Source organism: Equus caballus, chromosome 2 (genome assembly GCF_041296265.1).
Source record: "Equus caballus isolate H_3958 breed thoroughbred chromosome 2, TB-T2T, whole genome shotgun sequence".
Classification (NCBI taxonomy): Eukaryota; Metazoa; Chordata; class Mammalia; order Perissodactyla; family Equidae; genus Equus; species Equus caballus.
Genome location: NC_091685.1, coordinates 75,075,367 through 75,089,116, shown reverse-complemented (window position 1 = coordinate 75,089,116; position 13,750 = coordinate 75,075,367). Strand labels below are relative to the sequence as shown.

Genomic DNA, 13,750 nt, shown 5'->3' with positions numbered 1-13,750 from the left:
TCTTTACAGAGAAAACAGTTCAGTGTGGACTAAAGACATACAAGTGAAAAGTAGATTTTAGAATTTTAAGGAAATATAGGAAACTCTTTTTGTGACCTCAGAAAAAGATTTGTTGCTTAGATATGACTCAAAAGAACAAAATATAAAGGAAAAGGGTTACAAAATTTATTGTGTTAAAATTAGATGCATTTATTTAAACTGAGTACACTTAATAAACTGCACCCACTATGAACCAGAAACTACTGTAATGGGAGAAAATTAGTATCCAGAGTATATAAGGGACACCTACAATTAATAAACATAGGACGACCTTCCAAAGAAAATCATCCCAAAGAATGGACACAGAACATTCACAAAAGAGGAGGAGTTCTAAGTACGTACCTACGAATACCCAATCTCACTATTTGTCAGGCAACGACATTTTAAATTTTAATTTAAAATTTTAATTTAAAATAGATTTTTAAAAATCTCTTTCTTGTTAATACATATGTTTGTAAAATAAATGATTTGACTTCCTAGCATACTCCGAAGGTCTTCAATTGCTTTTTTAGTATTATTAGTGAACTAATGGACTTAAACAGATTTGATAATGTGTTTCAATCCAATCACTTATTATCCTTATCAATGCTCAAATTGCGCATTTTTGGCCAGTGGGAGCTCATTGAATTCTTTCTGGATTCCTTAACACGATGCTTTAATCTTTGGCAGCTTTGTTGCTCTCTGGTATTATAATGTGTTCCAGGCTCATCTTATTCATTTCCTACCTTCGAATCAGTCGTTGTTTTCAAAGAATTTTGATTTATTTACTGGGAAATTTTTCTGGATGCTAGTAGTGTTTATTACCACTTTGTTGGCCATCCACTTTTTCTAGGCTTTTTATTGGTTAGACATAGGAAATATGTGTATATAATTTTTATTATATTAAAAATTATAAGATCATTTTATTATTATTATTTTTTGAACTTCTGTTTTATACTTGATATTGTGCTAGGTACTGGGAATTAAAAAATAAATAAGACAGAATCCCTTTCCTTAGGGTTTAATAATTTAATACATCACAGCATGGTGACTATAGTTAACAATAGTGTATTGTATATTTGAAAATTGCTAAGAGAGTGGATTTTAAAAGTCCTCATCACACAAAAGAATCTATAACTATGTGAGGTGATGGATATGTTATCTAATGCTACCATGATAATCATTTTGCATTATGTACATGTATAAAATCACTACATTGTACACCTTAAACTTACACAATGTTATGTGTCAATTGTATCTCAATAAAGATGGAAAAAATTAATTTAGCACATAAGGTAGGCACTTTTAGCAACCATTCAAAGAGACTTTTAAATTGACTATTTAGCTTTCTATTTTCCTATTTTATCATTCAGAAAATTACATTAGGCTGAAGGACTCGAGGGCTACTTTGAATCACTGTAAGGAATGTTAAAAATAGATTTCACTGCCAGAATTAGTCACATCGCCCTAGCAACTGCTCAGACTATTGGGTTTTACCAGTTCTGTGCCTTTAGCTCTAATGACACCTAATCCTGAGTATCTCTGAGTGACAGTCCATCATCACAATTGGCTGCACACTTGAATTACTTTTTTCTCTGAGGCTGTGGCTGTAGAGGTCATTCATTTGCTTCTTCACGAGAAACTACTATTGAAATTCCAGAAAAAATAGATTTTAAACATTAGTGTTTAAATGTATTATTCTTTTTGGGGGGCTTCATTATTTATGAACTTTCTTTTCATGTTTTAGATGTTGGTTTTTTATAAGCCTCCAATGACTTTATTAAAATAAATTAATATGTATTTTTTCAACTGCATTATTTTGCTCAATATTAAGTATATAACTTTTGTTCATGATACCAATCATTTGGTAGTTTTTTAAACTTCTAAGTTATTCCTTTTTAAAAATTAACTCATCAGTAATATTACAGAGAAATTGGAGGATTTAATGGCCAATTTTCCAATTTATATCTACTAGCTAAAACTTAGGCCGGTTCTAAATATTTAAATTTAAAAAATGACAAAGTTAAGGACAATTATTCCCTGGTATTTATAAAGATTTTATTTACTTAATATGCATCTATTTCTTTTCTATTTCAACATTGATTTTGTTCTACTTTATTATCTCAAGGCTTGAAACATTGCTAACAGTTTACTCAGTAACGTTAATATTGCAAGTTGATAACAAGCAGAGCTTCTGGTCCTTTTGTCCCTTCCAGAATGAAAATTATGTTGAACTCCATTTTCCTGTAGTAAATACTTCCTTTGTAGATCACTTCCATTTTTCAGTAAAGTATATTATTTCTATATGCCAGTGCAGGTAACATCCTTGTTTCTGCAAATCTTAACGGAAAATGACCACCTATTCCTTCGTTTCCCATATGACACCTTCATTTGGTTAAGACGGGTCACCAGCGTGACCTCAAATTGAAATGTTTAGATAGACAATGCTTCCAACTCAGAATCCTGTAACTCTAGCAAATGACCTGAAGTCAGTGATAATAAACTTCCATATCAAGTAAAGGGTGGATATTATAATAGGATAGGCAGTAAGGAATGGTAAGCTTTTTAAAAAGTAAATTCTATCAGCAGATTAGTAGTATGAATCAATATCCTAGAATTTTCCAAGGCTCAAATGAGATAATGTTGATAGGGGTACTTTATTAATATTAAGTGCCACCCATTTGATATTCGTATAATTTACTGACAATGTATGGAATTTTTAAGTAGAAGTTTAAAACATTGAAAATAATATTGACAAGATATTTCGCAGATCTTTCAATTTTTTGCTTGTTTTGTAGTAAATAAAGTTCCTTTTAATTACCTTCCCGATTGTTTAAGATCTCTCAGACTATGAAGAGAAGAAAAGAAATCAGTGCATGGAGTCAAGCTTTTAGAATGTCAATGAGTTTTTAAATGTTGTAAAGTTTATTTCACTGAGCACATGTTGTTTTGTGGGTTCTGCGGTGGGGGATATTAACCAAAGGAAAAAGACTCCAGCCTTTGACTTGTGCCCAAGAGGAAATCTTTTACAAAGATGAATAATAACCAGAAAGGTTGGAATGCAGCATTTTCTCTCTTAGCATATCATAGCAGTAGACTAAATAAAAATGGAAAAAAGTGGGAAAAAATATTCTTCTGTTTATATGAAGAGGTGACCAGCCACTGGGTAAGACATAGCTAGAATATAGAAAATAGCAAATTTGCATGAACGGTCTTACTTCCAGGAAGATATCAAGATTTATTCCAAGAGCTGGAGTCAATATTTAGAAAGTAAACAAACTTAATTAAAAAAGAAGTATCAGAGTTGACTCCTACACTGTTCACAAATGTAAATAATTACAAGCCTAGGGGGAGAAAAAAGCAAGTGTTTGTTGTTACAAGATGTATGATGTGGGAAATATAAATAAACCAAATTTGATGGTGGTTGATTATATATTTATTACTTAAGCAGTATGAGAATGGCAGTTTTTAAAAGCTTATGAACTACAATAATTCATTTTATTAAAGCTTGTGACAGAAAATATTAAGCCGTACGCAAAAAGCTTTTCAATATTTGTTTTTACATTTCTTGATCAAAGTTCTTTTCTGTCAATGTTTTCTCTTTTGAGACAAAGAGTTCAAAATGAATATTTGTGGTATGGGTGATATTTTAAAAATGTCCTGAGAAATCCTATCCATGGGCATTGTGGGCTATAAATGCAGATTGATATTGTATTTCAATGAATCTTTTGTTATGGGAAACATTTTGTTTTCTGACTTAAAAGGAAAGATATATTTATTTGAAAATTTAGCATTTAATCATGTCCATAATGTAAAATTGCATTTGAAATAGAAAAAAAAAGAATTAAAAAAAAACTTGCTGCATGTCTTCTGTGTTCAGTATCTATCGATCAATCTAGATTCATCTGGAAACTCAGTAATGTCATGAGAAATGACTTTAGCATTAAATGACTCCATGTTCTGGAAGAATATTCCTTGCTCTAGCATGGTGTGTATGTATATGTATATGCATATGTTTATTTGTTTTGCATTTCAGATTGAACATTTGATTTTGTATTGAGATTATATCATATTTTCTGGTTCAGGAAACATTTGAAGAAGGCTGTTGAACTCGAGCAGCAGTGCTCTGTTCTTTGAAGGGACCTCTAAATTGGAGTATGTTTGGACAGTTTCGTTTTTTTTTTAAATTATCAATGATCCAAAAAGTATCTAGTTTTTTATATTGCACCGCAACTCCTTTCTCTTAAAAATCTGTTCTTGGTAGATAAAAGCATCTTGTTTTAAAGTGGCCAGATGATAGTCATGTTCCCCAGAGGCACCTTTCAATCCAGTTTATGTGGGAAAGATGAATAAACCATTTTATTTAACTCATCGTTTGCACTTCCCTGTATGCACACTTTTTAATTGTGGATCAGATGACTTTGTTCAGTTTATGTGATAGTATATGGTAGAAGTGAAAATTCAGATCTTTGAAAAAAACAAAATAATATAAATAAAGCTTTGCATGGTATGCTTGCTTATGAAAAACGGCTAAAATAATTCGACTGCAAATACTTTTTTATTATTAGAAGTTTAAGAAAGAAATGTACTACATGAAAAAAATTTTTATCCTTATCTTTTTCAGAGTATTTCTGAGTGTCTATATAAAAATATATCTTGACTTTTTTTTGTATTGTATCAAGAGCTTTAAAAATTTTAGATAATTTTTTCTCAAACTTGGAACTTAAATTAACTTTCATGTGCGTCATTTTGGAGGAGAAATTTATTCTGTGAATATGAAATGCCGTTGGAAAATTATTTTCTCTTTTAAGTAGTGTAACATTGTCTCCAAAATGTATGTATTAGAACTTTTGCCAAATGTTACTTTTCCTTGGGAATTTGCATGGTGGTTGTCAGTCATGTGAAAATAGTTGACTTTTGAGTCTTCACTGTTGCCCTTGTCTGAGGAAAGTTTCACTAGGCCTTTATTGTGGGCGAGAGCAGCCAAAGCAGCCTTGTCAGGCCTTCATATGACATCATGCTTCCTCCCTAAATCCAATATCAATAAAAGCAGAAAGTTTAAACTGTATATGGAAAAAGTGTAATAAGCAAGTGCTCTTGGCTATTGTTGAATCTTTGAGCTATCTCTCCAAATCCCATAAATCTCAAGATAACTGATCTGTTAGTTCAGTCATGTATTTCCTGAGCATATCAGTGTGGTGTTCAGAGAAAAAGGACTCATTTCCCATAACTACACTTAATAATATATATGACTGGAATAAAAAAAGGCAGCTGCCTTTTACTTGTTTTTTTTTTGAAGTAGATAGCAGTAATCCACTCTAGACAGAAAGGATTCCAAATATTCATTCCTTGGAATGGTCAAATATCTAGTATTTTGTTTCTTAAGGCAAATTTGTGAAGTATGTAGTATGCCTAGCCTCATTTTTGTTATACACAATTTGTACCCCAATCCATGATGTTTTCTCATTCACCTTTTTTTTGTGCCTCAAAGCATATATTGAGGACCTAGTTTATGTCAGGCACTCTGGCAGTGAGGGTTTAAAGATGAGCAACACGTGCTTTCTGTGGTTAGTGTTTGCAAAACTAGGTTGAGGAATCAGATGATTAGAAAGATATTATGAGATCTTATGTGTTGACCTATTACTGAGAGACCCACAGGCGGGACATGGAAACAGAGGAGACACCTAACTGGGTTAGCTGGAGAGAGGGGGTTTCTGAGAGGATTTTCTGTGGGTAATGCCTGAGGAGACTCTGTCATTTTATCTATTCCAGTGTGCTGTCAATTAGTAGCCAGCTGTCAGATGACTTAACATTAATTCGAGTAAATATATTTATTTTCTTGAGGGTAGTTTGTCTGCCAAGCATTTTCTCCCAAGTGGACTGAAAGTCTTTGCTTTTGGCAAAAGTAGTGGTTCTTTACTTTATGTGATCCCTTTTGACAATCTACTGTGGATGTCGCCCCTGCAGAACGTGTGGTGACTGTGTTTATAAACTCATATGTATTTTTTGCTTACAGCTTTTAGGAAATCACGGACTTGAAGCCTCCTTAAAGCTGGTCCCTGGACCCCAGCTTCAGAACCGAAGGGCTAAAGATCATTCGGGAATCGGGAAGTGGGTGGAAGAGACATCACTTAAAATTCGAGTGTAGGGAATCACAATCTTGGATTGCTTCTTCTCCTCATATGCTCTTTTATAAAATATATTTCCTCTGCCTACTACAATAAAAGCACTCTGTCTTGGTCTCTGATTAAAAAAATTGTTTTTGTAGTATGATGAATGCAAATAGCCTTCACAAGAAAAACAAAACCCGTGGTTTTCCACGTAGTTTCATAATTGTTGTTCTTGACATTTTATTTTGGCCAATTGGTTAGCTCCACCTCCATTTTTGACCAGAGGAATTCAAGCAGAATTTCAAACAGTAGTAAATATTTTAATTGCACTTGTGCTTTTCTCTAGTATTGTCATCTGTAACCGGTATCCCATATTGCTTTTAGTTCTGACATCATTAACTTCAAATCACTGTATTAAATGGGGCTAATGAGTGATAATTCATACTTTAAAACTGTTTCTCTCTAATTTTTGTTTTTTGATGCAAAATAAATAGAAAATAATGTATAGAAAGAAAAGCAAAAAACTGTAAAGTGGACTTGAGAATTACAAATAAATCAGAGCCTAAATGACAAATATATATTAAATTATAATGCAAATTCTAAGTCCACGTTAATATAAATTATCATGGTCCAGCTTACATGGTCCAATGCAGAAGTAAAATATTTTAGCATGCAGAAATAGGACACTTAGATTTAAGTAGAAGATGAATTAAAGAAACCTTTAAATGTGTAAAATATAAAGAAAAAATTGTGCATTTAAACTATATGATAGGTTGAAAATTCTAAGATGTCTATTTTTTTTTCTGTTGATAATATCAAGATTTAAAGACGTACATGACCTACAGTGTATCAAAGTCTGCACATAAGTGAATTGGCTTAGTGACTCACATTAGTTTTGAGTTTGCTCTCAAAGAAATATTTGGGGGGCCAGCCCGATGGCGCAATGGTTATGTTCACACATTCAGCTTCTTGGCGGCCCCTGGTTCGCGGGTTCGGATCCTGGGTGCGGACATGGCACTGCTTGGCAAGCCATGCTGTGGTAGGCGTCCCACATATAAAAAAAGTAGAGGAAGATGGGCACAGATGTTAGCTCAGGGCCAGTCTTCCTCAGCAAAAAGAGGAGGATTGGCAGTAGTTAGCTCAGGGCTAATCTTCCTCAAAAAATAGTAAAACAAAAAGAGACATTTGGTTTTCTCCTGAAGCAATCATATTCAGAACCACCAATCTATCTGAAGCTATTAGTTCAGAAAAACATAACAATAAATGAAAAAAAAATGGGACTATGTACTTGAGAACAGTTTTCGAGTTATCTGGAGTTTTCTTCTCCCAAGAAGTAATGTTTTTGCTTCTGTGAAGTGTTATATCCTTGGACTGCTGATCTGTGTTTGATAATCCATCAAGACGTGAATCCTATTGCATGTGAAAAGTCATTAAGGAAATTAAAAATATAACAAACATCTGAATTTTATTTTATTCATACTACTTTTATTATATAAGCACAGTACCGACAAACTACATTTTGTTTGGTGAAATGCCTCAGTTTTCAAGTCAACCAGATCATTCACAGAGGAGTAAAAGTTTATTTTAGCAGAAAAAAAGTGCTAATAAAGATGATGACAATGATAATTACTTGTAATAATAAAGCTTGTTAAAGTGTAGGCTCTGAGGCCTCCCTTCAAACCTGCTAAATCAGAGCCTCCATTTTAACCAGATCCGCTGTGATTCCTATGATGAATGTTAGAGAATCACTGTTTTAGTGTCTCTTATTGCCCCCAGCACAGAGCCAGAAAGGAAGGGCCAAGCTGGGAGTCACTGCCAGTCAGTGCCCACAACTATTTGCATAGTAAATACACATACTGGAAATTTTAAATAACTAGCAAACTTGGTAAATACCTTAGAGTAGCGTAAAATCTTGGAAAAAAAAAGAAACAGTCCAAAATTTATATTTCTGAAAACTAACAAGCCTTTTATATAATTGACAAATATTTTATTTAAGCAGGCCATCTAGTTCTCGGGATGTCTGGCTTTCAGGGAAGCGGGCATCAGTGGTTTCTGCTGCATGAGTATGAAGTTGATTAGAGTCTGGATTCAATTTCAGGCTTCGAGACCAGCATCCTAGCCAGTAAACTCTTCTACAGGCTTTTCATTACTTTGTCCCTGTGATAATAAAAGATAGTAGGCATCTCTTTGCTTTTACAGACTGCCATTCCATGACAGGAGGGCAGAAGAGAGGGGCGAATGAGAGAATTCTAATTCTAATGAAGATTTTTTCTTATATTGAACTGATAACCTACCTTGGACTAATTTCTATTGTCTAACTTTCTGGATTTACACGTAAACCTAACTGCTTATCTTATGTCAGTTTTGTATGAGGGCACTAAACTGGGCGAATATTTTATATGATCAACCTTTGCTCAAAGCCTAAAGCCTTGTATACCTTTCAGGATGGAAGTTTAAATTTCATAAATTAACTAATTTTATTAACTTGTTCTTTAGAGGTTAAATTCTTAAGATTTGAATCCAGTAAAAGTGATTTGAAAAGCATGAATTTTGTCACTTCCTACATTTTTAACGTATTTTCCTCCTCTCTTTTTTGGTTTTGCAGAAGAAATATCTGAAGGCAATTTTAAAAAAGAAAGTTTGTAAACCTGTATCAAGACACAAATATCCCAGAATTTTCAAGGGATTTCTCAATGTTTTACTGTCTCATGATTATTTATTCTCTCTCTTAAGTGTGCTGTGTTTCCTAAACTTTTCATATTTTGACATCTGACAGTACTAAGGGATTGATTTAGACTAGTTTTGGACTCAAATAAACAATGAGGCCATCTTTTGGTTATGCTAATGTATATTTCCAACCTTAAAAGAGAAATTCACATACTGGTTATGAATAAATTCTCCCAGTTTTTCACAGTGGTTTATAGAGCTTTGACTTATTAAGTAGCATAAAAGGCTGGGTATAAAAGGTAGAGTCAGAGTGTTTCCAGGATTTAGGGTAATGATTTTGAAGCCCCTGAAAATATGGACAATGCCTTATTTGTCATTAGAGATCAAAGACCTAGCACCTAGTCATTGCCTAAATAAAGATTGACTTAAGTATTACTTTTGGTGGTTATGTATACATTTTATAGAGACTCAGAGGCAATATCATCTTCAGAGAAAGTGCATTATAATTGTATAAAAATGTGTTGAAGAAGTGCCTGTAACAGCACAATATTCTTTTGTCCGAATTGCATCTTCTTTTACAAAGTTATTATAGCACGTGGCTTAGTTGCTACTTCCTCTCCTACTGTCAGTGGAGACCTGCTACTGGTCACAAGCATCCACCATACATGCGGAAGTTCTTGGCAGATTTTCACTTATTTACAAATAGCCATGATTGCTGTATCCTCCTTCCTTAGAACCCCCCATAAATCAGTGACCATTTCATTCAAAGAAACGACTGCCCCCCTTGCCTCAGACATCAAAGTAAAGAAATGTGGGTCATACCCTTTCCAGGTGGCTCATATGATACTGTAACATGCCCCACATACTCAGTTACAATTACTTTCTGAAATATCTGTCTGTATCTATATGGACCACATTTCCATATTTTTAACAATATTTTTCTAATTAGCTTTGTTTGCATTGATTTTGCTCTTAAATATTTTGCATTTTAATTGAACCTTTCTCTTTTAGCTGTGTTTTGGGGTGATATTGCCTTAGATGAAGAAGACTTAAATATCTTTCAAATTGATAGGACAATTGACCTTACACAGAACCCCTTTGGAAAACTTGGACATACCACAGGTACAGTTGGTTATTTGATTCAATTTGTGTTCATTTTGGAGAAAACATACTCTTGAAATGCTGGAAGTATTCTTTGGATCATTTTTAGTGTCCCGCTGATCAACTTTGATTTCCTGGACACAAATAAGCCTATTTTGAAATTTAGAATTTGTTCACAGTTTTCATTTTATTAATTAATTTATTTAACAAACATGTTGGAGTGTTTACCATGTACCAGGCCTCTGTGTGTGTGCGTGTACACATACATCCATAAATGTGTATAAAACAACATTTTGAAATTAATTGCTGACAACATGGCACTTTATGTTAGGTAGGTTAGTATGCACTTTGTAAGAATAAGGACATTTTTCTATATAATCAAAATACCATTATCACGTCTAAGAAATTTATATAAGATAATAAAATGTAAGGAATTTGCCTACAATAATAACACACATTACTTAAAAAATAGTATGCTTTGGCCTTTGTTATATGTAGTGACAGTGTTTTCTGAAACAGACACCAAATATGGGAAGAAAAGTTTGCTTTGCAATATAATCAGAGCTAGTACATTCCTGTAGGAGACATTAGTTGACAGACTCTCCATTTACTCCCTCACACTTAACGCTGATACGGAGACAATGTATTTTGGACAAGCAAGCAATGATAGAGCTTGGCAAAATCCTGGATTTATCATGTGACCTTTTCAGTTTTATTAAAATTTTCCTTAGCTTCAAGCTTTATTCACATCATTTGTTTAATCCATCATCCCCCCCCCATTGTTTTGAGGACACTCATTTTCTGTAATCTAAAATTTTTTAGTAGTAGTAAATTTTAGCGTTTCATTTATGGTTAAGCTCTGAAATAGTAATAGTTGGAAGAAAAAATGCCATTATTTTAGATAAATAGCATAAAACAGATTATACTGTCAATCGTAAAAAACATTCTAAATATATATATGAAAAGTACACATGTTCCAAAGTAATTTGTACTGTTTAGTTAATTTCAGACAATGTAAAAGTATCCTTTATTTTATTGTTTTCTTACTCTATCTTTTCCTTTTCATGTTAGCTTGTGCCAGATTGACTACGCTTCTCATTTCCTTATTTTAAAATATATATTCTTTCCCAGAAATATTTCTGTAGTTTTCATATTTTCATTTTGTTTTTAGAATGTGTGAAATAACTAGTTACCTTAAGAATTTTTTTCTATTTGAATGGACTTCCTACACAGAATTTTGTTTCAGTTACTATAAAAATTATTCAAAATTCCTAAATATCACATTATTGAAAACATTAGTCTTTGATAGTCTTGAAACATCGTTTGTTTCAATTCTATAATTACTCCTATCCCTATCATTACCTTCATATTAACTAAAACGTTTCTTTTTTCTCATAATTAGCCTCCTTGTAAATTATTTATATGTATTTCAGCCCTACCTAAAATGAAATATAATTGTTACATAATGGTTATTTCAAACACATAAAACCCATTCTTTAAAAACGTGTCTTGTAACTGCTTAGGAATGAATACGTTTAAGTGTTACCTCATCTTTCTAAAATGTTCAATGAAAAAAATTTCAAAAATTTTTCTCAAGGGGCACAGCAAAAATGTGACCATGTAATGCAAATAATTAAGCAGATTATTAGTCAGTGAACAAGCACTCTAACTTATTTGCCTTATAAGGACTTAATTGATTTTTCCTATAAGAGGCTTTTATGGTAATAATGTTTATTATTGTTTTTGTTTTTTATTAGCTTCAATCTAGATAATTAAGTTTCAGTTTTAATTTCAAAGGGAAAAAAAGTTATTGGAAGGAAATAGTACGAAGTTCAAGAAGAGTTTGTTGTGTTCATGACTTTCTAGTCCTCTTTCATTGTTTTAGCCCAGAGACACTTATGAACTGCAGACATGCTTAGTCGTACAAACTCATCTGCACTTGTTCAGATGTCGTTAGTGGCTATATAGGTTGTTTACTCAAGATACCTCTTTATTATTTGTCTATTAAACATTCAAGAGAAGGGAAAATAGGGAGAACATTTTATTAAAGCCCTGAAGTGAGAATGAGAGGACGTGAATTTTTGTCAAGTGCTCTGCTTTCTCACTTATGGCAGGAATCTACCTTTTCTAGTCTTTGTTGATAAAATTGCAAGAAGACATATTTTCTTATCCCAACCCTCTCCTCTACCTTTTGAGCTATAAAATTCTTTTCATCTATTTTTACAAATTTTGCAAAGTATGTAGTGTAAGTGTGTTTTGCAGCTGAACATTCTTTTGGATTCTTACCTTGTGACTTTTTTCTGTGTTATTGGGTTTTATAAGTTATAGAAACTAATTTTCAAAATTTATTTGAATATATTATGAAATATGAAATGCTTTTAGAAATATTTCAAAATTGATCAGAGCTTTGGAGCAAAATTCTCACTATGCTTTTGCTTTTCTAATGTTTTTATTACCATTTGCTGATTTGGTGTCTGAAAATATTCAGTTTGCATTGGGAAAATAGCTGGAATGCAATCAACAGGGCAGGACAACTTGCTGTCATCCTACATAACACCATATGGTGTCAAGGTCACAGTGAAGAAAAATGTTTCAAATTATCAATGGATGACTCAATTGCCGTAATGTCCAAATAAAGTCATTTAGATTGCTCTCTGGATCTCCCACACCCCCTTATTTTTAGTTAACGAAATTTATTGTAGAATTTCTTTTTTTTAAAGATTTTATTTTTTTCCTTTTTCTCCCTAAAGCCCCCTGGTACATAGTTGTATATTCTTAGTTGTGGCATGTGGGACACTGCCTCAGCGTGGCTCGATGAGCAGTGCCATGTCAGCCCCCAGGATTCGAACCGATGAAACACTGGGCCGCCTGCAGCAGAGTGTGCGAACTTAACCAGTAGGCCACGGGGCCGGCCCCTGTTGTAGAATTTTTATCCTCTTCAAAAAATTCATGGATATTCGTGATTCTAACACACTAAGACCATATAAAAGGAGATGTCCAAAGAGAAATGAATTTAGCCTATTATTATTGTTTATTTACAAGAACTTTACAATACAGTGAGTTTAACTTAACTATTTTCTTTTATTCTTTAAGGTGGACTTGGAGACCATGGTATGTCAAAGAAACGAGGGGCCCTCTACCAACTTATAGACAGGATAAGAAGAATTGGCTCTGGTATATCAATGTTTAAAGTTGCAGACGCTTGACTTGATGTACAGTAAATATTATACTCATAGCAGTTCAGTTTGCCATTATGATGCAAAGTATGTAAAGGATGTACACTGAGAAAGAATCTTTTATTCATTTTCATTTTGTTAGCTGGTATTGTATTAAGTTTTTTAGAACTTAATTTGGGACAATTGAAATGTTTCTTTAACTTATTTTCAACTTCTCCTTATAAAAATGTATCATTTGTTTATTTTATTGTTGATATTTATTTCCAGTAAATTTGGTGTTACTCTCAGGTGCTTTTATCAAGCATGGAACTACATCAATTTTAGTCAAATCAAAAAATATCATGGCTATTTGTTTTGAAATAAGATCCACTTAAAGCAAGCTAACAAACTGATACGTTGGATTAAAAAATAGTTTAAAATGTTTTTGACTCTTCCAAAAATATGTAGAGAAAAGCATTCAGAAAAACCGCCTCTGGTTTCATAATTAGTTAATATTTATAGTATTGAATTTATTCACCACTATTTGTAGACTTTAGAGTTTTTTTGTTAATTCTTCTCTTCCAAGTTTATATCCTAACATTTCTTAAATTAATAGATTATTAATTAAATATTTGAAAGCATATACTTTCAAGGAATAATTTCCCCAGCAAAGGTGCTTTGTTCTAGGACATTAAAAAG

At 32.8% G+C, this 13,750-nt stretch overlaps 1 protein-coding gene across 10 annotated transcripts in view; it reads left to right on the top strand.

Moving 5' to 3' along the window:
- Positions 1–13,750, top strand: part of TLL1 (tolloid like 1) — a 192,925-nt gene that overhangs the window by 76,648 nt on the left and 102,527 nt on the right. For 7 of the 10 annotated variants that reach the window (XM_001499433.7, XM_070257252.1, XM_023636343.2 and 4 more), the window contains 2 exons: positions 9,807–9,917; positions 12,990–13,070. In XM_001499433.7, coding sequence (XP_001499483.1) covers positions 9,807–9,917; positions 12,990–13,070 — 192 coding nt within the window. Of the gene's footprint in view, positions 1–9,806; positions 9,918–12,989; positions 13,109–13,750 lie in introns of all 10 variants that reach the window. The other 3 variants (XM_070257290.1, XM_023636346.2, XM_070257291.1) reach the window with 1 other exon arrangement.